The sequence below is a fragment of the Chrysemys picta genome, chromosome 9 (genome assembly GCF_011386835.1).
Source record: "Chrysemys picta bellii isolate R12L10 chromosome 9, ASM1138683v2, whole genome shotgun sequence".
NCBI lineage: Eukaryota > Metazoa > Chordata > Testudines > Emydidae > Chrysemys > Chrysemys picta.
Genome location: NC_088799.1, coordinates 44243957 through 44267344, shown reverse-complemented (window position 1 = coordinate 44267344; position 23388 = coordinate 44243957). Strand labels below are relative to the sequence as shown.

The window sequence follows — 23388 nt, the reverse complement described above, 5'->3', positions numbered from 1 at the left end:
AATCCATCAGCTATCACATCTAGGAAAATCTGAGCCCTATTATATTACTAGCACTTGTCCTCCAGTCTATATCTGGGAAGTTAAAGTCTCCCATGATCACACAATTCCCATTAGTATTTACTTCATTAAAAACATTAAAGAGGTCTCTATCCCTATCCAAATCAGACTCCTGTTCTAACAGACAGCAAACCCCCCAAAGACAGGGATAGAGCCCAGGAATCGAGATGGTGGGGAAATTTCATTGAAACCGTTTCTGTCCGAAAATCCCATTCAAACTAAACCAGTTTGTTTCTTGAAATCATATCAAGTGGCATGAAAATTCTTTGCAAAAATATTTTGTTGCAAAACAAAAACATCTTCTGTGTCACAAAAAGAACAGGAGTACGTGTTTGTCTCGTTGCACACAAAGAGGAGACACTTAGATCTCAAAAATTAGATAAGATGTTTCAGTCTGAGCTAAGTAGTTGCTGCTCTTAACAATTACAACATAATAAAATACAAATAAAATAGACTTTTTCAGCCATTCTATTATGTCATAATGTGATCTGAGTAAACATGATAGGACACCTCATCTTATGCACTGCTCCTAGGGACACTCTCCAATAGATCCCCACCCTCCACCCGCCGGGAGGTAGGTAGTGGCGGATTGTTATCCCTACTTGAAAGAGGGAGAAGCTAAGGCTGAGAAAGGAGAATTGACTTGTCTTAGGTCACACAGCCAGTCCGTGGCAGAGTTGGGAATAGGACCCAAGAGCCCTGATTTTCAAACTAACCATCGGATCTTGAATTTCAGACATTGAATGACCTGAATAAAGTGCTCTCAAGTGAGTTGCAGACCAGCAAGAGTTCATAGTAATTATTCAGCAAGTATTTTAGGAGAACTGGAATGGTAGAGAAAATAATGAACTGCAGAGAAGCAGCAAAATTTGTCGAACATATGACTGGTTATGACTATTTACTTCGTCTTAAAAGAAAACAACAGGGACCTGAGTCTCCTCCCTGTCAATAACGCCCTGCTCAGCCAATCAGGGTAGAGACCGAGGGGCGGGAGGATGAGGGTTGTCACCAGAGAGCCCAAAGGATGGCCCAGGTCACCGCCGGGGATCACTGTCTGAGCACTATTTCAGCCCCACATTTTTCGGTGGACCTCCCACAATGGGAGTAGTAGAGCACCCCCCAAGACACACACACACCCCTCCTGGTGGTGGGAGGGGAACAGGGAAAGGACAAAAGAAGTAAGAGATGAAGAGAAAGGAGGGCGGGATGGAGGAAAAGGTAAAAGAAAAAGGACAAACCTTAATGTCCCCAGAGATTCTAAGGGACAAAATCCCAGGTGGGGAATAAAATTCGACCACCTTAAGCTAGTGTTTTCCATGCCTAAAATTCAGCTGGCGCCAGATACAGCAGACTGAACAGGTTCCAAACCTCTTGGAGGCTCTTACCTTCTAAACAGGGACGTCAGTTTTCTAGTGAAATCAGGAAAAAGAAAGGAGAAAACTCAAAAGAGGTTCCTCCTGGTGCTCACATACATGAACCCAAATACTCTCTCAGACCTCAAAGAGAGACCTCGAGAAGGAAACTTGCTGAAGCAAAGCCACAGGGGTCTCTGAGGTTTCCCTGGCCCTGCGCCCCTGTCCTGCCTGGCTGATGTCAGCATCTCTCTGTGAGGTCACCACCTCCCCAGCACCTTTGGCCAATAGGCTGAGGTCCTGCAAAAGGCCTTTGTGATGTCACTGCCACACCCACCCCTCCCCTGCAGTGCTAATGTCCTGCCACAGGCCAGACCCTTTGGAGGTTTGAGCTACTCCCTGTGGATCACCCCGCTCAATGAGTGTTCATTCTAGGAAGCAAGCCGGCTAGACAGTAAAACAGCAGAGGCTGCTCCCAATGCTACACTCGGTTTATCAGAAATGAGTAGACTTTATGAGCAGAAGAGACAGTTAGAGCATCTAATTTGACCCCCTGCATATCACAGGCCTCCTGTCTACCACAATAGCTACTTTTGGGGCAAACACATTCCGGAAAGGCATCTAGTCTTTATTAATGACATTAAGAGATGGAGAATCCACCACTTTCCTTGGTAGCTTCTTCCTGTGTTCAATCATCCTCGCTGTTGAATATTTGTGCCTTATTTGTCATAGGAATTTGTCTCTTTTCACCTTCCAGCCATTGGGTCTTGTTCTGCCTTTCTCTGCTAGACTAGAGAGCCCTTTAATACCCAGTATTTTCTCTCCATTAAGGCACTTCAACACTTCAATGAAGTCCCCTTCAATCTTCTTTTGATAAGCTAAACAGGTTGAGCTCTTTCAATAGCTCACTAGAAGGCATTTTTCTCCAGCCCTCGGAACATTTGGCGGCTCTTTGCTGCCCCAGCTCCAATTTCTAGGACCATCTTTTTCAAAGGAGGACACCAACACTGGAGGCAGTATTTCAATAGCAGTCTCACTGCTGCTGTGTCACCTCCTTATCCTACTCACGGCTCTGCTCCTTCGTCTAATGATGGCTTTAGCCCTGTTCACCACAGCATCACACTGGGAGCTCATGTTGAGTGGCTTCTCCACTATGGCCCCTAAATCCTTTTCAGAGTCACTGCTTTTCTGGATACACGTCCCCATTCTGGAGGTGTGGCCGGCGTGCCTTGTTGCCACGCATAGGACCTTGCATTGGGCTCTGCTCAAACTTGTTTTCTTTGAATGGGTCCAGCTGGCCGAATGAGCCAGATCGCTGTATATCACTGCCCTCTCCCCATCAGGAATTACCACTCTGCCTGTATTTTGTCACCCCCCAATCTTATCCGCAGTGATTGTATGTTTTCTCCCAATTCATTGATAACAAATATTTTAAAAAATTACTCCTTGAGAGCTTCTTCAGACCCTTAGTACCCAGGACCTGCTCCCCACATCACAGTGAGAAATGCTGTCCAGCCCTGCTGGTACATAGGGAATAAGCACAGAACAAACGTATCTTTAGGAGCTGTGTTGTCCATAGGCTCTGAACAACATGTGGGGGTCAGCAGATTACAAACGCACGACAGACCTGTAGTGTAGACAGATCCCAACTTTGTCTCGGTTTCCCACCCTGTAAAATGGGGAGAACAAACAAAACCTTGATTAGCTCCATTTGATAGCTGGGGAAACCGAGGCACCCAGCGGTGCAGAGACTCGCTCATGGTCCCAAAGCCAGGAATAGAAAACAGCAGATCTGATAGCCAGGCCTGGGACCTAACCCTGGTTTTCCTGGCCTTGCTGCTCTAAGTTTAGTCACAGCCGCCATGTCTTTTCCCCCATGTCCCTTAACCCCACGTCACTGCAGAAGAGAGATTTTCTGGTAGCCAGCTGGCTCTCCTGCATGTGGACGTCGTTCCAAAAGACGTGCTCTGGCTCAGTCCCATGCTATGGTTGGCTGAAGGAACCACTTGGTCACATTCTAGGCCCTGAATTATACAGGAGGGGCGACTAGATGCACATAATGGTCCTTTCTGACCTGAACCTCTATCAATCGCTACATTTTCTGCTGCTAGGAAGAGAACTCTGAACCTATTTTCTCTCATTCACTTTCAGTCGGAATAATTTCAATCCAGGCCAAAGGATTTCCTCTTCCATTGTGTCTTCAGCACCTTTGCGAGCAACCAGTTACTGTTACCCACAGGTTACCAGTTTCAACCTCACTGTCCCAGGGTGAGATGGCCAGGAAAGGGCTTGGAGCTCAACTGCACCTGGCCCAGGTGATGAAGCTCCCTAGGGTGAAGGGAATAAGTGTGGGGGTCACGTGACAAGAGGCAGCCTGTGACTAGGACCCAGGCCTGCTGAGAGATAGAAGGGCAGGCTGTGCTCAGCCAGGAGAGAGACCCCAAGGGAAGCAGGCATGGGAGGGGCTTGGAGCGTCCTTTAAAGGTCAGGGACAAGCTGGGAAGGGGCCAGGCTGAGCACTAAGGACAAGGCCCTAGGAGGGAAAGACAGGGCAGTTTAGGAGATGGGGCAGATAGTCCAGTTGGTTTCGGCTCCCAGGACCAGACACCCAGAGGTGAAGGTGATTGTCGGGGCTTCTGTCCTTCTTCCCCAGTGTAGATTTGATAGTGGAGAAGACTGATGCCGTAAGGGGGAAGTGAGTTACCCCAAGGTCACCCAGTGAGTTTATATCACGAATGCATACTCGGAAGGATCCAATAGAAACATGGATTTTCCAGTCTCTTCTTTCTAGGAGTCCCCAGGGCTAAGGTAAAACCCCTGCTGCCCCTCCCCATTCTGCTCACCTCCAAGATGTGCTGGAGTTTGTCTGTGCTGGGGGGTGCTGTCAGCAGGATCGAGAGCTCGTCATCCATGTTCTCTGGGCAGGCCTTGCTCAGAGCCTGCCAGCGGAGGGAGACCAGGGGTCAGGAGCCTGCATTAGCACTGGTGTGCCATTGACCAGGAGCTGGCTGAGGTAAGCGCCGCCTGGCCGGAGCTCGCACCCAGAAACCCTGCCCCAGGTCGGAACCCCCTCCCACACCCAAATTCCCTCCCAGACCTCACACCCTGCACCCCAACCCCCTGCCCCAGGTCGGAACCCCCTCCTGTACCCTAATCCCTCCCAGACCCCACACCCCCACCCGCACCCCAATCCCCTACCCCAGCCCTGAGCCCCCTCCCGCACCCAAACTCCCTCCCAGAGTCCGCACCCCAACCCTCTGCCCCAGCCCGGATCCCCCTCTGGCACCCCAAACCCCTAATCTCCAGCCCAATCCCAGAGCCCGCATCCCCACCGGAGCCCTCACCCCTCCCTGCACTCCAACCCCCAGCTCCAGCCCAGTGAAAGTGAGTGAGGGTGTGAGAGCGAGCGACTGAGGGTGGTGGGCTGGGCTGGAGTGAGTGGGGGTGGGGCCTTGGGGAAGGGCATAAAAGGGGTTGGGTCAAGGGCGTTTGGTTTTGTGCAAGTAGAAAGTTGACAACCCTACTTAAGGACCTTTGAAAAGCAGCCTCCTTTGCACGGGTCCTGATACCAGGGGCCAAGGCGCCCCCGGACATGAGAACCACAATAGGCCAGAGCAAAACGCTGCGTTAGAAATCGGAGCTCAGGCTGCCAAGCGAACGATAGCTGACAGACAGGAGATGCGGGAATTAAGGTTGTGCCTTCAGCCAGCAACTGGTGTTCATCCGTTTGCACCACACACACACCTGTAGGCAGGGCCACTATTTCCTTGTCTGTCTGCCTGTTTAGCGTCTCTCAGTCCTTACTGTGCCCATCACCGTAGTGTCTAAGTGGCAAACCAAGGGTTTGACGTGTGCATATGAAACTGCCTAACTGGAAGGACGTGGTTTGGTGTGGATCAGTGACTGCTGGGGCGATTGGTGGCAGAAGGCTCTGAGGGCCTGGCTCATTCCGACCTGGCTCATTCCAATGGCTTCTACAGCTGACAGCAGCCCAGTCTCCTGCCTGGGTCCGACGCAAACCAGGAAGTACAGGACCACGGTTAATAAGAGCAGCTCAAAAGATCATTTTCGCTGAGCCCAGCCCTGCACAGATTTCCAGCTTAGGTTTGCATTTTCAGCAAAAGTTCTTCTTGATTATTTTCTCCCAACCCCCTTCTGCCTCCATAATAGTCAGCCACCCCGTCAGTCGCATCCTGGGGCGCTCCAGGGACAGCATGTGTGCATGTATGTGTACGTCTGTATATATATGTATGTGTACATGTGGGTATGTATGTGTGTACGTGTATGTGCACATGAGTGTGTGCACATGTGAGTGTGCGTGTGTATGTGTGTACATGTACCCCAGTCAGATGTATACATCTGGATTTCCTTTGAAAGAATTTTCAAATTGAGCTGATCAAGTGCAATGGCAAAGCACCCAATTCCTTTGCCCCCCAACTGCCTTCGCTGCTTTAACGTACAACCTGCTCCGCTGGCACCTCTGACTCCTGAAAGCCCTAACGCTCCAGGGGAGCAGGCCGTGCCCTGCCCTGCCCTGGCTGCCCCATGTGTTACCTCGGAGGGAATCGTTCCAGATTCCAATGGGTGGCAGGTCCAGGGAAGAGCCTTATCTGGGGGGAGGCTGTACCAGACCCGCCTGACCCAGGCAGGCTCCCAGGTACTCTCTGCTCGGGGCTGATAAGGCTCCTTAGCAGTTTCTATCCAAACAAATTCCAGTTCAAGACACCTGAGAGCTCCACAGCAGGGCAGCATCCCCAGAGCGCAGCAGGGCGGGGGTTAGGGGGAGCAGTCGGTAGCAGCACCTGCCCCTCGTACGGCAGGAGCGAGAAGTGCCAGCCACGTGCTGCCTCCATCCCCAGAGGCCAGGTGAGAGTGAATTCCCACGTCCCCGCACGATTGGTTCCGTCACTCTTCTACACTTACATGGATTTCCAATGTCAATGTTTCTAACAGCAGCTTTGCCAGCTCTCCTTACACCTTTGTCTGCCTGAGCAAAAACCTGAAATGCAGCTACCTCCTCCTGCTTGGTGACTATAGACCTTAATGACAGACCTCGGAACTGCTTAGTCAAGCTGACTAGCTGCAGCCCCTCGGGTTGCCTGCTCGAAGGTTTGCTGGCCAGGCCACAAGTCATTTCAGTGCACAGGGGGAGGCAGGGGTCCCTGATACTCCCAACTGCAAAATAGCAACCCCCTCCCCCCTGTCTGCACCCCAGATGCTGAGGAGGGAGGAGGAAACCTTCCAGCTGCACCTCAGCGGCTCCCAGCTTCCCTCCCACTGAAAATATCCCTCTTTCCAAACCTGCCCCCCCAAACTCCCTCCTACGCACGCTCTCCATGCAGGCTCTGTCAGGAAGGCCAATTAGACAGGGCCTTGTGTCCTGGGGATGCACTGAAGGGCCATGGTCAGGAGGGGAATGGAAAGATGCAGTTTGGGGGGGGGGGGCAACACCCCTTCACATTCCCCCCCATCTTCACCCCTGCCAGTGGACCAGCCAGGGCTACGTCATGGCCCATCTTTGGGCTATAGCCCACGATTTGGGAGCCCTGACCGAGGGTGAACTTCATCAGGCCCAGCTGACTTGAATCCATGGCGTTATTCTTTAGCCTGTTCGTTCCCTGTTCGGGGGGTGCTCCTGCCCCTGGCTGTTAGCATTAATGGTGTTCAGCATCTGGTCACAATGAACTTTGATTGAAGTGACTGAAGCCAAACAGGCAGGAAATGCTCAGAGATGCTCAGAGGACGTCAGCCTGACAGATAAATACACTGCTAGGAGTTGGATTATACCTTGTGATGGGTGGGGTTAAAATCTGATTGACACAGCTGTGAGGATGCACTCTTCATTTAAGACAGCTGGAAGCAACAGGTAAGGGGGTCTCATGTAGAACAAGCCATGATGGCGTGTGCCCAGAAACTAGCCCCCAGACTCCATTGCCAATTTCTGCTCCCCACTGGAACATCCCCAGGGCCCCAAACTTTGACTAGCCCCTTGGGTTGAAGAGGGACACCAATATCTTTATTGTGCGGTTTCGTTGCACGTCTATCTAATCTCAGTGGTTCATCAGCAACTAATTACTGTTGCAATGTTTTCTCATGTAATAACCATATTTATTAAAAAGACAGAGGCCAGGTTTTTGAACCCAAACTCACCACTGCTAATACATGAAGGGTTAAGATGTAAAGTCCTGGCTTTGAGTCATCTTCCCATTTAAATGCTCAATTACAGTTGCTAGAAATCCAGTGTCATGATTCATTGATCACTAATGCCAAGGGGCAGTGGCAGGGCTGGGAGAAGCAGAGGTTAATGTGGGTCTAAAGTCGTAGTGAGTGACATGGCTTCCAGCGAGGCAGAGTGGAAGCGGGGGTCCAGTTATACACACCAATCACACTCTTCGTGTCATTCAAATGCACCGGCTGGGTCAGCTCTCAGCATTTATTCCAGGGGATTTACCATGCAGAAGCCAACAGGGAAGGGGGTGAGCAGAGTGGAGGCATTGCAGGGACTGCACTGATTAGGTGGGGGATGGCGCGCCGTGTCTGATCTAATATTGTCTCCCCTTCTTAGCGACGCTGGCTCCCAAGGAGGATGGGCTCCTCCTGCCGGACCCAGCACACGTCTGTTGGCTTAACCAGGATGAGGGAAGACTTGCCCTCCCCACTCTTACAGAACCCTGCCCAATAGATGTAGCCTTTCCCATTGAGCAGGACGTTCTGACACTTGTCGTACCACCAGCCTCCATAGCTACTTGCGCAATTCCCACTGGCCTGGTCCTGATCCTTGTCAGTTGTGCTGAACTTCATGTTGTCGTGTATGCACCCCAGGCCGGAGTGGTAGGTGGTGAGATAGTCCTCGCCGTCCCCAGAGTACCTGCCCAGCCTCAGAGGGTACCCGCTGGGCTCATCCTCGACACTGAAGATGTCGTACTCTGCGTAGCGGGTGTTGTTGGATTTGTCCTCCACGACAAAACGGACCTTGTAGATGTTCTGCCACGTGAGCAGGGACAGGTACTCGTTGCCCAGCCAGTAATCCTGCTGCACGTTCCCAAAGCCGTACTTGTAGGTGCTCCAGGACTCCTTCCAGGTGATCTCTGTGTTGTAAGAATTTCTCTGCACAACGGTCCAGCCTTTGCCTTCGGTGTCCATGTCACACCACACCACTCGAGGGGGAGAGCCTGCCGGCTGGATGACATGGACCCCGCTGGGGCTGTCCCTGGGGATGTTGCTGCAGTCTTTGGGGAACCCTGAAATGCCACGAACATCAGGTTAAGGGGGCAAGTGCGGGGGGGGGGGGAGAGAGAGAGCGCTAGCTAGCTCGATCAAATCAGCCTGGGGTAACTGGAGGCTGGGTTTTAGAGGCAGGTCCTGTGTATTTCACAATACTACAGCCACAGAATCCACCCCGGCCATTCCTGGCCACAGAATCCAGCTCCAGATCTTACACTTTCATTTTACCAATAAAATAAAATAAGAATAGTTTCTTGCTCTGCTGGTTTTGAAGAAACCTTAAAGAGATGAATCAAGTGTAAACCAAGGCTCTGTATCCTTCCTGAGTCCGTACTGCTGAAGAAATGGTTTGGGGAGGGTGGGGGAGACGCTGCCAGATCCATCTCAGCGAATGTTAATTATGAAACCCATCAGTGACAATTTAAATGGGAGTTTTCAAAGAGCCTAAGGGAGTTTGACACCCAACTGTGATTGGAATTCAGTGGGATTTAGGCACCCAACTCCCTGTGGCGCCTTTGAAAATTCCAGACATCCTATCGAGGGGCTTGTCTTTGGGGCGGAAATTGTCCCGAACTATCCTGGTAGAATGAGAGCACTGTGGTTATACTGCCCCTCCCCTCCCCAGGGTCCTCCCTCGAGCCTGAGCCCCCCAGCTCCCCTACCCCCCAGACAATCCCCCTGTGTGCCCCTCCCCCATAGCTGAGCCGAGGGGGAGGAGCTGCTGAGCTCTGCGGGGGCAGGGGCTCAGGGCCACCTCTGGAGCTGGCTCGGCCCCTGGCCTGCCTGGGCAAGCCCCTGAGCAGCTCCCAGAGCCGCTGGAGGTGTGGGGAGAAGGGAATGAAAACCCCTGACAAGGAGGAACTGGCTCTCCCTGCTGCCTGGACTCTGGGGGCAAGGCTTCTAGGCATGAGCGAGAGATCCCCAGCTGTTAGCCGGGGCTAGCCCTAGTATAGGAGTTGGTGAGATGGAAGGGTAGAACTCCCAGCCAATTTGGGAGGGGTGCCTGGTTCCCACACGCTGCCCTGCGGTGGGCACCAGCGCTCTTCAGTCACTGCTGGGGGCTTGGCAGCCGTTACCGGAGAAAGGGATAACAAAGCTGTGTAAAGCAAACAGCCAGTTGAGCAGCACCTCCCCCACCCCAGCTGGCCCATTCCCAGGCGCTGGAGGCCTGCGAATGGGAGTTGTGGGCTCACTAGCGCAGCCCGGCCTTGCGATCCCTTCGGAGAACTCAGCGTTTCTTTGGGCCCAGCGCTGGCGCGGGGCTGGAAGGTGCATTCAGTGGATAAGTGGATCTAGGGGTGACCCCGGCATGGGGGAGAGGAGCAGAATCAGGCCCACGATGCCCTGATCTCGGATATGGCAGATGATAGAAGCTCTCCGACGGGTTCTCTACTCACCCCTCTCGACCTTCTGGTGGGCCAGGGCCCCGTTGCCCTGCACGGGGGCTACGCAAAGGAGCACCATCATGGACAGCGCAGACAGAAGCAGGAGAGAGCTGGACTGGAACCCTGCAGGGGACAGAAACCGCTGGACATGAGACCAGGAGAGAGTTTTACAAGTGCCTAAATCCCACTAGAAGTCACTGGGATTTAGGCACTTAAGTGACTTAGCCACTCTTGAAAATGTTACCCTTAGACGCTAAGGCCAGAGTTTTCAGAGGGCTCAACTACTGGGCCAGATTTTCAGAAGAGCTCAGCTCCCAGGTAGGCACCGCAGGACATGGCTGGATGTTCAAAGGGGCTCAGCATGGGGGGGGGTGGGCCCAAGTCTCTGGAGACGGGGGGAAGCCCACCATTCACCTCTCCCCCGGCCCGGTCACTGTCTCCGTCTCTGCAGCCGGCCCGATTAGCACACAGCTGGGACCCAGCTGCATGGTAAAAACCATTCAAAGATTGCGGCTCCGATTGCCTGGCTCCCGGGTCCCGGGCGGGTCAGGGCCGGCTGGAGCGCTCCCTGTGGTGGGGAAGGAGCTGCCTCCTCTCTCCCCGCGCTGCACTGCTGCAAGGGGACTGCTGCTCAGAGCAACCCCGTCTGTCCCAGCTCCCCCCGTCCACAGTCACTACTACCAGCCGGAGGGCATTGTCCGCTCACCCACACAGAGACAGCAGCTGGGCAGCCTCCGGCAGGGCTCTGCCCCCCGCAGATGAGCGCCAGGTGAGAGGGGCCCAGGGCACATAGCTGCTGTGTGCCCCACGCCAGGCATGCTGCCCCCTGCACTGCAGCCCAGCAGCCCAGAGGGGGACACGCTGCTGACACTGCAGCTGTTCTGTGGGCCCAGCTCAGGCCAGGCTTAAAGTGGGCAGAGTCGCCAGGGGCCACAGTCCTGGCCAAAAAGAGTTCAAAATGGAGCCAGGTCCCCGAGGGGTGCACTGTAAGCGCTGCCCTAGCAAGGGCATGGCCATTTATTTCAGCCGGGATTAACATAGACACCCCTCCCACGCCCCACACATGCTTTTCCCAGGCCACCTTCAGCACTCAGCGCAGGGATTCACAATGACCTTGCCGGGATCAGCAGCCCAGAGCAATCCAGACTCTTGGACAGAAACCGGCTCATTCACCCCCCGCCCCCTCCCCCCCCAGGTATATCTATCACGGCCCTGGTATTACATCTTGTCTAGCTACAGCCCACATAACGCAGAGCACGGCATATGCAGCCCCCAATGGGAAATAGGTTGAGAACCTGTCACGGAGTATTGGGGGACTCAGGGCCCTGCACCCCCGGCTTCCTGCGATTCACCATGACTCTCAGCCAGCCAGTAAAGCAGAAGGTTTATTTGGATGACAGGATTACAGTCCAAGACAGGTCTTGCAGGTACAGACAGCAGGACCCCCTCAGTTAAGTCCAGCTTGGGGTCCCAGGGCATCCCAGCCCACCCCCCTTTGGGGGGAGGGGTCAGAGCCATCTCTGCCTCCCAGCCATCTCTCCAGCCCGCTTCCAGCACTCCCCTTCAGCGACCCCTCCCACAGCCTTTGTTCAGTTTCCCGGGCTAAGGAGTCACCTGGCCTCCAACCCCTTCCTGGGTTCTCATGTTACAAGCTCAGGTATGTTCCCTCGGGCAGACTCAGACTCCCATCCCCCAACGCAGACTATCCCAGCCACACTCGCCTGTCAGCATTCACACACCCCAGTAAGAACAGACCCAGTTCGTCACATCTCTCCCCCCTTCGAGACCGAACTGAGCAGGGTCACTTTAGCCAGTGACCCGGGGAAGTTCGAACCTACCCCCGTTCCCATGGATGCCCCCGCATCCCTTCCATTCCTTGGTGAAAATTACACCAGGCCCCTCCAGTTTCACGCCCCTCCCTTAGGTCGGGGTGCTTGATGGCACTCGCAGTTCGCATGTGGGAAGGTTTATGCGGCCTGTGCCCTTTTCCCACCCCAATACCCCTGGGGTTCCAACTGGGCTGTGGTCTTCTCCCAGCGCTCCAGTCTGGAGGTCTGTGCTTTGGGCTCTCTTGGTTTAGAGCCGCCCTTTTAACCTTGGCCACCCTCCGGAAAGGATCCTTTATGCTGGGCAAGGGTCCTAAAGCTGTTTTCCCCTTGTCCCAGGCCTTCCTCCCCCTCTGACAGGGGTCACAGGATCCGCAGTACTGTCGGACAGTAACAAAGACCCCAGGCCAGTAAAAGCTCCGTAGCAGCCTCTGCTGGGTACGCCAGGTTCTCTGGTGCCCTGAGAGAGGAATGTCATGGGCCCGGCACAGCAGCTGGCGGCGATACTTCTGGGGTACCACCAGCTGCCTCCTGATCCCCCCTGACTCCATTTTCCCTGGGGGAGCCCATTCTCGGTACAGGAACCCCTTCTCCCACAGGAACCTTTTCCGGCCACCTCGTCCCATGGTCTGTACCACATTGAGGTCGGCCAGGTCCCTTATCTTCCGCAAGGAGGGATCTCTCTGTAACTCGGCCTGGAACTCAGCAGCTGGGACAGGGATGGCCACCTGCTCTTTCTCGCCCGCTGGGTCCGAAGCTGCAGCCTCCCTGAGCCGTGTCCCTGGGCGTTCCCTCCCCACCAGGTTAGGGTCCTGCGCCTCAGGCAAGGCACCCCCCCCGAGGCCAGGGCGCAGTGCCCCTCGCCGGCTCTGACTGCGGGTCACAACTAAGGCGGTCTGGGGGCTGCTTGTCCAGTCCTCTAGGTCCCCCCCCATCAACACCTCAGTGGGCAAATGGTGGTGCACTCCCACGTCCTTGGGGCCCTCCTTGGCCCCCCATTTCAGGTGTACCCTCGCTACGGGAACCTTGAATGGGGTCCCGCCCACCCCGGTCAGGGTCAGGAAGGTGTTGGGCACCACCCGATCTGGGGCCACCACCTCGGGCCGGGCCAGTGTCACCTCTGCGCCCGTGTCCCAGTATCCATAAACTTTCTTCCCATCCACCTCCAGGGGAACAAGGCACTCGCTCCGCAGGGACAGCCCCGCGCCAACCCTGTAAACGGAGAACTTTGAATCCGGAGCATCTGGCCCCCCAGAGAAGCTGGCCTGGGGCCCTTCTCTTTCTTGAGCAGTTGATAAGCTGCCAGCCCCTCTTGCATGAGAAGCCTGCCCCTCGTCCGTCTGGGCCTCTAACAAGTTAACCCGGTGCGGGTTCGGTCTGCTCAGTCTGTCCTTGAGCTTGGGGCACTGGGCCCGAACGTGGCCTCTTCGGCCGCAGTAATAGCAGCTCATGTCCCGTGGGTCCCCTCGAGCCGGTCGGTTGTCCCTGACGCTGGGCATTCCCCGTGGGAGGGGATTCCCCATATTCCCCCTTTGGGAGGTCCCAGGGTGACTCTCTCTCTGCATCGCGGCGGGCCTGTTCCTTTGGGGCTCCTCCCTGCCACCCCCTGACCGGCTCTTTACAAACTCATCAGCCAGCTGCCCTGCGTGTCGCGGGTTCTCTGGCTTTCTGTCCACCAACCACAGCCTCAGGTCGGATGGGCACCGCTCATACAGTTGCTCCAGTACCAGCAGTTTAATCAGGTCCTCCTTCGTCTGGGCCCCACCAGCCCACTTGCTGGCGTATCTTTCCATGCGGACGGCTAGTTGCAGATATGAGATCTCAGGGGTTTTATCCTGACTCCGGAACCTTTCCCGGTACATCTCAGGAGTCAGCCCAAACTCTCGTAGCAGGGCCTTTTTGAATAGTTCGTAGTCCCCTTTCTCTGCCTCTCCCAGTTGGCGGTACAATGCCACGGATTTGGGGTCCAGTAAGGGGGTAAGGACCCGGAGTCTGTCCGCGGGATCAACCCGGTGCAGCTCGCAGGCCGTCTCAAAGGCCTCCAGGAAGTCATCCATGTCCTCCCCCTCCTTGTGTGGGGCCAGGATGCACTTATCAAAGCTCCGTGCAGTCCTGGGTCCCCCATCACTCACCGCAGCCGGGGGTTCACTGCCCTTCAATCTCGCCAGTTCAAGTTCACGCTGATGCTGTCTCTCATTCTCCTGTCTCTGTCTCTCATTCTCCTCCCGTTCATGCTGATGCTGTCTCTCTTTCTCCTCCCGTTCATGCTGACGCTGTCTCTCTTCATGCTGTCTCTGTTGTTCACGATCCTCCAGCTCTCTCAGTTTTAGCTCTTTCTCCCATTCCAGCCAATTCCGCTCCACGGATGCCGAACGTCGCCGGGAGGATCCTCTGCTGGCTGGCGAGCTTCGCCGGGGGGATCCCCTGCTGGCCGGGAGGGTCACGGCGCCTTCGGTATTTGCTGGGCTCCTCCCCACCCTTCCCCTAGGCATAGGAAGGAGGGGTCTCGGGAAGCCCTCAGCAGCCGGCTGACCACTCCCAGCTGGGACAGACCCTGGTGCCTGCGCTGCATTTGCCGGGCTGCTTCCCTGAGACACAGGGATCAGTTCATTCGCGCGATCTTCCTCCTCCAGCCGGGCAATGAGCTGTGCTTTGGTGAGCCTCCCAATGCACAGCCCCCTCTGCTTGCACAGCTCCACCAGGTCGCTCTTAAGCCGCTTGGCATACATCTTCCTGCTGGCCACTCACCGGCCTGTGTGCTCACAGCTCCCCACAGTTCCCAGGGGGACCCCTAGTGTGCCAGCCCTTCTCGAGGTCACCGCCTCTCTGCCAGGGTCGAGCTGCAGACTCCTCCGCCCCTGGGACCACTCGCTGCGATCCCCCCGGGGGACCCTGTTACTGCAAAAGTCCTTCTCGCTGGTCACACACTCCCAGGGGTAATAACCGTCTCTCTCTCACTCTTCAGCACGCCTGGTCCCCGTCAATCCCCCTTCGTTTTACTGCTCCCCAGTCACTTACTGCAGGAAGCGCCGTCCACGGGGTGCAGTAGATCCCGCCGCTGCCACCAGTTGTCATGGAGTATTGGGGGACTCAGGGCCCTGCACCCCCGGCTTCCTGCGATTCACCATGACTCTCAGCCAGCCAGTAAAGCAGAAGGTTTATTTGGATGACAGGATTACAGTCCAAGACAGGTCTTGCAGGCACAGACAGCAGGACCCCCTCAGTTAAGTCCAGCTTGGGGTCCCAGGGCATCCCAGCCCACCCCCCTTTGGGGGGGGGGGGTCAGAGCCATCTCTGCCTCCCAGCCATCTCTCCAGCCCGCTTCCAGCACTCCCCTTCAGCGACCCCTCCCACAGCCTTTGTTCAGTTTCCCGGGCTAAGGAGTCACCTGGCCTCCAACCCCTTCCTGGGTTCTCATGTTACAAGCTCAGGTATGTTCCCTCGGGCAGACTCAGACTCCCATCCCCCAACGCAGACTATCCCAGCCACACTCGCCTGTCAGCATTCACACACCCCAGTAAGAACAGACCCAGTTCGTCACAGAACCCTAGAGCAGAGGCTAACGTGTGAAGCTCCAGAGGTCCCAAGTTTGATTATAGCTGCTGCCGGCCCATGACAGTTGCAAAATGGCAGCTTTTTGTGGGGTGGGGCGGGGCGGGGCGGGCCGGGCCGGGCAGGGGGTGTGTGTGTGTGTGTCAAACCAGAACAGGCTAAAGCCGCACTGGAGTCCGGCACCGTGCTTTCTGTCAGCCATCAGTGTATTCATGTGGTGTTGCAAAGTTAGAAAGTCCACAACTAACCCCACAAGTGACCGTGATACAAACGTGCAAATGAATTAGAGAGAGAGAGAGAGAACACCGTGTAAACGACACACCGAAACACACTGTTGCAATGGAAACACTTTGCCCAGACATCATCCACAGACAGATTTCATTGGAAACACCTTCTTTTTGGAGCTGCCTGGACCCCAAATTCTTCAGACAATGTCACAGCCCAAGTAACTGTGACACGCTGCCAGCAATCTCAGGTATCCTTGTGAGAGGGAGGAGAGAGGCGTAACCCATGGCAGGCAAAGGGTTAACGCTTTAAAGGAGAAGGATTTCAGTGAGTCTGACAAGCCAGAACTACAATGTTTGGAACTGAAGTGAAATAACAATCTGGAGTCACTCATCCTTGAAAACACGCCTCCCCTTCTCCTGACGCCCCAGAGGAGCGGGGACACTGCCAGCTAGCAGCCGTTCACACACTGTAATAGTCTAAGACACAGAGGGCCTGAGTTCGACCTGTGACCTTGGAAAACTCATTACACTGCACCATACCTCAGTTTCCCCATTTTTAAAACATGGCTTATGCTAGTTCCTTTTTGTTCTAAAGTACTTTGGCCCCAATGCCCAAAGGTACCTGGGGCAGGGCTGGAGGATTTCTGCCTAGGGTCCAGCAAAGCGCTGGGCAGGGGATCCCCGCCAGGCTCCTGGTACCCCATGGCCCCGGGGGCACTCTTTACCCACCAGGAGGCACTGCCATACTCCTAGTTAGCCAGGCTCATGCTGCAGCATGCACTTGCTGGGGGAAATGCTGCTCCGTTTCAAAGGAAAAGCAGCATGTACCTCACTGCGCCCCCATCCCTTGTGCCTCGGCCAGGCAGGGTCGGGAAAGCAGAGGATGCACCTGGGCTCCCCTCCCCCTTGTGCACCTGCCCGGGCTGAGGGGCGGCACTGAGAGGAGTGCAGGCTGCCCCTCTCTATGCGGTAGTTACTGCTTTTGTCTGGGCACGTTCCTTCCTGTGCCCGGGCACTCAGGGCACATGGTGTCCCACAGGGGCCACATAGCATGCCCTGCCACTGCACTTCCCCCATGTGCCCACACCACCTGGGGCTCTGGTGCCCACCACCAGGCTCTGGCCCTACATCTCCAGGCTGTGTGAAATACTGGGCATTTCAATAAAACTCACCCATCCCGACGCTGCAGCTGAGCGGGCGAGTTAGCACCCTGAAGCGTCCCCCACTTCCACATCAGAAACCAGAGCCGGGGCTCCATGCCTTTATGGGGAAAGCGCCACTCCACACCCAGCTTATCTTGCTTTCTCAACCGCTGGCCTCAAGCCTGGCCTGTGGGCAGGGAGGGAGCCCCCTCCGGAACGTCTGCCCATCCTTTATTTACCGCAGATACCAGATTTCTTGGACTCCCTCCCTCCTCGCCGAGAACGCCAACGTTTCTGAAGCCAGGCAGGTGTGAGCCAGGGATTTAATTTCTCAGTGGGACTCTGCGGCATTACCGTACCATCGGCCTTCCAGACGAAGGACGCACTAAATGGAGAGGATCAAGCCAGAGGAGATGGCAGGAACGGGGGTTGTGCAGAACGCGATGGGGGTGTAACGCTTGTGCCAGGTGGTATTGGCAGTGACAAGGACGAGAATCAGGATCTCGGGGTTCCTCTTAGCATTGCAAAGCAGAACCAGCTGGAGCGTCCCTCCCAGAAATCTGGGAAACTGACCAGCATGCCCCTAACAGGCAGCTGTTGCCCCGTCGCGAGCACTGAGTCTGAGTCTAACACAGGAGAACTTTTATTTAGAGGAGAAAGAAACGCAGCATGAACTGGGGAAACCACCACAAGAGTGACTCAGCAGTATGTGAACTGTGAGTGAAAGGCCCGCCCTACAATCCATTGGGCAGCAGCCCCTTGCCTCAGTTTCCCAGCTTGCGATGAGAGAGTCCAATGGACGAATGTCCCTTTGGCACACCCCTCCCATTTTCCCTCTGCTGTCCCCTTACCCGGTTTACGGGCCCAGCTCAGCAGAGTTTGAGAGTTCAGGGAGGGTTCGGGGGGAGGGGGGGGTTCGCCTCCTACCCCAGGGAGAGAAGGGGTGGGCCAGGGATGCCTCTGCCTCTGCTCTGCACCGCTGCTGCTCCATGCTGCCGTCTCTGCCTGGAGCTGCGATGCCATGTTTTGAGGGGCCTCCAGCCCGGAGTGAGTCCAGCTCTTAGTGACTTCCCTGGCTAGGAGGAACCTCGCTGCTGCTCCCCCCCCGTACTGTCTTTCACCGCAGCATCGGCTTTATGGTGCCCAGGCAAACCGGCTTCACAGTGTTTTCAGCTCTAGGGATCACTGAGAAGAAACCAGGACTTCCAGCTGAGTCCAGTCAGCTCTGTCTTTAAGCACTGGGCAGACCCAACGTTTTGTAGGCGCCTTTCACCAAACCCACACACCCGGTGGGAACCCCTCTCCCCACCCCCCTCGGACTTTCAGTTCCATTTGGTATCACTAGCCCCTGCTTAGCATGTGGGGTTACAGAGACTGAACCCCCGCTCCCGCCATTGTCCCGACAGGTCACGGCCGGATGAGGAGATACCTGAGTGGGATGGGCTGGAGCGAGACTGCGCTGCTGCTGCATCTGTCCCACAGGGAAGAGGATCAAACTGGATTCATTCAGCGACTGTCAAGGCAGCTGCTCTCTGTGTCCCAGCTCTCTGATTCCATTTAACCAATTCTAACTCTCATCTCTATCTTTTTCCTTTTATGAATAAACCTTTAGATTTTAGATTCTAAAGGATTGGCAAAAGCGTGATTTGTGGGTAAGGTCTGATTTGTATATTGACCTGGGTCTGGGGCTTGGTCCTTTGGGATCATGAGAACCTTTTTCTTTTACTGGGGTATTGGTTTTCATAACCATTTGTCCCCATAACAAGTGGCACTGGTGGTAATACTGGGAAACTGGAGTGTCTAAGGAGATTGCTTGTGAGACTTGTGGTTAGCCTGTGGGGTGAGACTGAAGTCCTCCTAGTCTGGCTGGTTTGGTTTGCCTTAGAGGTGGAAAAACCCCAGCCTTGGGCTGTAACTGCCCTGTTTGAGCAATTTGTCCTGAGTTAGCACTCTCAGTTGGGTTCCGCCAGAACCGCATTGTCACAGTGGCGTAGTCGTGCTTGGATCCACAGAACCAGGTCAATTAAGCTTTGGGTCAGAACCCCACGCTATCCAAATTTGAATTTTGGGATTGAGAGTTTTGGTGGTTAAAGAGCTGCTGCAATGGCTGAGCAAAGAGCATATGAGGGACTTGGCAAAAAAGCCCTGGAAAATTTGTGTTCAGAAAAGAGGATAAGCTTTAGAAAGAAAGCTACAAAGGAAGAACTGAGAAATCTGTTAATAGCCAGTGATCAGGGGGCAAGAGCACAGCCCTTACCTGAGGCTGCAGAAGATGCAGAAAAAATTAGGATGCAAAGGGTGACAAGTAAACTGCAATTTGAGCATGAACAGAAGCTAACAGATCTTCGATTGCTGGAGAAGCAAAAAATAGCAGAGTTAGAAAGAGAGAGAGAGAAAGAAGCTGATCAAAGAAAGAAGGAGGCTGATGAGAGAGAAGAGAGAGCTCGTAAGGGACGTCTAGAGCTGCTCGCTGTGGAACAGGAGACGGCCAGACTTCAGCTCCAAGTAATGGAAGAGCGGAGAAAGTCATCCCCACCTGGTACTCCACTTCCCCCCCACCATGAGAAAAACTGGGAAAGGATGTGTCCCATTTACAATGATACTGAGGATATAGAGGAGTTTTTGTCTACCTTTGAACGCCTCTGCAATCTGTACCAGATCCCCGAGGGTCAGCGAATGCCTGTCCTGCTGACCAGACTGACTGGAAAAGCCAGGGAGGTATTCAATGACTTGGGGGAACAAGAATCCTTAGATTATGAGCGGTTTAAGGATTCTGTGTTAAGGCGATTCAAGGTTACTCCTGAATCTTACAGGGTTAAGTTTAGAAAGTTTAGGATGTCTAATGATTGTACTTTTGTAGAATGTGCTCATAAGCTGATGGGTTTTGTTAAAAAGTGCGTTATGGGAGCTAAGGCACATGGGAGTTTTGAAAAACTGCTGGATTTAATAACTTTGGAACAGTTCTTAGACATTGTGCCTGACAATGTGAGAGCAGCTGTGTGTGACAGGGACCCCGAGTCAGTCCTACGGGCAGCAGAGATTGCAGATGCCCATACCCAAAACAGGGCTCGAGAAGGGTGTAAAACCCCGGGGAAAACTAATCACCATTCTCCCCAGTTCAAGAGGAGGGAAGGATTTAAAAATAAACCTGACTCTTCTAAAGGAGTTCAAGGGGGCCCGGAGGGTAGGAACTCACATCCCAGGACAGAACAGGTTACATGCTATCACTGTGGTATGCTGGGCCACATGAGACCAGACTGCCCGACACTGAAGGGCAGCCCAAAACCAGCAACCCCAAATGCCACGGCAAATGCTAACCCTGTTGTTGTAAACTCACAGGCAAGCCACACAGAGCCCAGCATTGGTGCCCTGTGTGCAAATGCTGTTTCTGTGGTCTCTGAAGAATTTGACCTTAAAACTCACATTAAAGCTAAATATAGGGGAAATAACGCAGAGTTTATTAGCAGTGCAGAAGTGAATGGAGTGAGGTGTATGGCATGGAGGGACACCGCAGCAGATATTACTCTGGTTAAAGCAAGTCTTGTCAGGAAGGAGGATTATTTGCCAGGTGAAGATGTAACTGTTGTAGCCTTATCTAAGTATTTTGTCAGGGTGCCTTTGGCTAAAATCCACCTGAAATGGAAGGGATTGGAGGGCACCATGGTTGTGGGAGTAAAAGACATAATCCCTAAGGATATTATGATTGGAAATGATATTAAAGCTATGGTCAGTCAAGTTAATACAAACCAGGCACAAGAGAGGATTGATCCTAAGGTTGTGCCTATGGAGGGTTTCTCCAAAAGTTTGTCTTTGGAAAGTAGCTGTTGGGCTGTGAATGAAGTTTCTGAATGTCTATCTAATGTCTCAGAAGTAAATCTGGAATTAGATCAAGCGAAGGGAGAGGAGAACAAGGAGATTTTGAATGAGCCTAGGCAGTCTTGTGAGCTGATGGCTTTATCTAGTCAGCAGTTTGGGAAGGCAAGGAGAGTGGAAGATGAGTGTTCCTATACCTTATCTGTTTCCTGTGCGAAGAATAGTGACAGTGAAGGAAATGTGCCTGTGTCTGTCAGGGGTATTGACTTGCCTATGGAGGAAGCTACCCCAGACTCCAAGCAGTTGTTGGTGAACAGCCCGGTGTGCTGGGACAAGGGAAATGAAATCCCAAACTGTATGTCTAGTAAAGGAAAATGCGTCTCCAACTCTTTTTTGTCTGTGGAGCAGACAGAAGGTGCCTTTCGGCCTGTGATGGTTAAGAGTAATTTAGTTGTCTCAGAGTTGGTTCTGGATTCAACTAAAGCCCAGGAAGGGAATGGTCCTAAGTTTGCATCTGCTGGGGAGAATGGCACCGTAACTAGGTTGCATCCAGTTAGTGTCTTAGCAAAATCCCAGAGACCAGACAATTCTGGTGCTTGTATTTTGCCTGTTGCTCATGTGTGGTTGGAGAAGGGTGTAACAACTCTGTCTGATCAGGGTGATACCCTAGCCAGGGCACAAGGAAAGCAGAAAGGTAATTTGGTTGTGGTACCTACGGACAGTTTAACAACTTGTAGCAAAAAGAAAAAAATTCCTAAGCTTGTGTGTCGCAAAGAGAAGGGAAATATTTCTAACCTTTTATCTAGGAAGTCTATGGGTTTGCCTGAAAGGGGATTGTGTAGAGATCTGCCTGATGGGCCAAAGGTGATCCTGAATGTAAGTAAGACCCAGACAGAGTCTGTTGTTGCTCAGGAAAGTGTTCCTTTAGAGCAAACCCTAGGTGAAGAGGGTAAGGGCAGAATTTCTGTGAGGGGTGAATTGCTGCTTAGAAAAGCTCCTGGAGAAAGGAATCCTCATGGTAATCGGTGCAAGCAGTTCCCTGCAACTGAAGGGTGTGAGAGTGGTTTATTCAAGGAAGTTTCAGTTCCTAGCAGCCAAATATTGTCTGTTGTGAATGGATCCACTGACTTCCCTTTTAAAAGATCCAGTGTGGGTAGCTTTGAAAAGGTCTCAGAGGAAGTAAAAGTTGTTAAGGAATTGAGGCAGCCCTATAACCAAGTGGCTGTGTGGGGCCAACTTGTTGGGGAGACAATGGTGTTGGGACAGGAATGTCTCCTTTCTGATTCTTTAAATGAGCAGTTTTGTGCTTCAGGGTTTGAGGACAGATTTGGTTACTGATGTGTCAGAGCAGAGCAGTTTTATGGCTAAATGCTTGAGGATGCGGGGGAGAGCAAGCAAACTCTCACCCGCAGACTCTTTGGATTTGTGTGGTATCTCTTTAAGACAGAGTCCAGCCTTGGAAATAATAGCAGTTATGAATATGAAAACTGGTGAACTGGCTCTGGTCTGGGGTAGTGCAAATTACTTGACTGGCTGGGAAAGGGAGGACTTGCTAATAGCTGTTAGCACAGAGGGCACACCCCATCAGCCAGTGAATTCTGTTAAGCAAGAGAAATCAGGGTTTGATCCTGCAGGACAAGGAGGAAAGAGAAAACTGAATTTTGCAAAGGGAAGCCACAGGTTAACCCTAAAATGCCCAAACTCCAATGGTATTGAGCCAAAGGTGTGGCATGACAAACATGATTGTAGATGGACACTTGCAATGAACTTGTTGTTATTGCTAAATTTTGTAACGAATGTGTTGCTATTGCCACAAACCGTAAAAATGTACAATGTGCCTAATCTTTTGGAAAATCCCTTGAACATGTTAAAAGGAATACATGAAAACACACGTTATGTTAAAAGGCCTTGTTACACTGGTGTTTCACAGTTTATGCCTATAAACAATATGGGAACTTTTCACAGGGGAAAAGACATTCCAGACCTAATGTGCTGTATGAAAAGGAAGACTGAGGCACACTACCATATTGCTTTCAGGGCTAAATGCCAAGATTCCTGTACTATGAAGAACATTAATATCTGCATTTATTCGATGTTAATTGGGTTCCAAACATTTGCCCAAGCTTGTATGGATAAAGTAGCGGTTTTCTTTAGCTCTTGGCAAGATCACATGAGACATACAGGAACCATGCTGCAAGAGCAGATCCAATCCACTATTGTTCTAACTAAGTTTTACCTTGAGTTTGTAAAGAGGTTCAATCATGTGGTTGAACATGATTTTGATAAACCATTTCTGTTATACACTGGTATGGCTTCTAACCCAATACTAGCTGTAGTGAGACAGAACCCAGGATGGGGAGCTCTTGGGATGCAGTCAGTGATGTTTGTGTCATCCCTTCCTGCATCAATTTTGCGTTGGGGGTGTGACGTTATTGACATAAACTGGGACCGTATAGATCATTGTTGCAACCAAGGTCCTGTAGTGGCACCCAAATCTTGTATAAAGGGGGTCAAATGGGGTGTCTAGGACAAGGTTATGGTTTACTGGTTACGATTATGCTGTCTATATGTGTGTATCAGTTTTGTAGTTGAAGTTATGAATATTGGCTCTATACTGTCTGTATGGCAAACTTATGCTATGCTTCTGGGTGACATCCCAGACAAGCTGAGATTAGCTCTGCCTAGCCTGCTTGATGGCCCATTAAGGACCATCAGCTATACAATGGATCCATTGAGAGAAGGCAGATACGCCTTGTAACTCAGCAAAGTATGCAGGGACTTGCCCATGTGACTCCAGACTCCATTTTGCT

At 53.0% G+C, this 23388-nt stretch overlaps 1 protein-coding gene and 1 long non-coding RNA gene across 3 annotated transcripts; both read right to left on the bottom strand.

Moving 5' to 3' along the window:
- Positions 1 to 2960: 2960 nt before the first annotated feature.
- LOC135973583 (uncharacterized) lies at positions 2961 to 4814 on the bottom strand. The gene is made up of 3 exons (XR_010590486.1): positions 4754 to 4814; positions 4253 to 4348; positions 2961 to 3078 (listed from the first exon to the last, which is right to left on the bottom strand). It is a non-coding gene; the product is annotated as an uncharacterized LOC135973583 (long non-coding RNA).
- A 2522-nt stretch (positions 4815 to 7336) lies between these two features.
- Positions 7337 to 17006, bottom strand: LOC135973582 (fibrinogen-like protein 1-like protein). 2 transcript variants are annotated; one of them, XM_065557427.1, is made up of 3 exons: positions 16796 to 17006; positions 10031 to 10141; positions 7337 to 8650 (listed from the first exon to the last, which is right to left on the bottom strand). In XM_065557427.1, exons 1-3 carry the CDS (start codon positions 16797 to 16799, stop codon positions 7971 to 7973), a joined length of 795 nt encoding a protein of 264 aa, XP_065413499.1. In that variant the 5' UTR covers positions 16800 to 17006; the 3' UTR covers positions 7337 to 7970. The 2 variants fall into 2 exon arrangements, with proteins under 2 accessions (XP_065413499.1, XP_065413500.1); XM_065557428.1 differs by lacking the exon at positions 10031 to 10141.
- Positions 17007 to 23388: the final 6382 nt, after the last annotated feature.

Excerpts from the sequence above, each read along its gene's own strand:
- LOC135973582 (XM_065557427.1), bottom strand. Across the intron at positions 8,651-10,030 it reads CCACCAGAAGGTCGAGAGGG|GGTTCCCCAAAGACTGCAGC; the intron begins GTGAGTAGAGAA and ends GTGGCATTTCAG.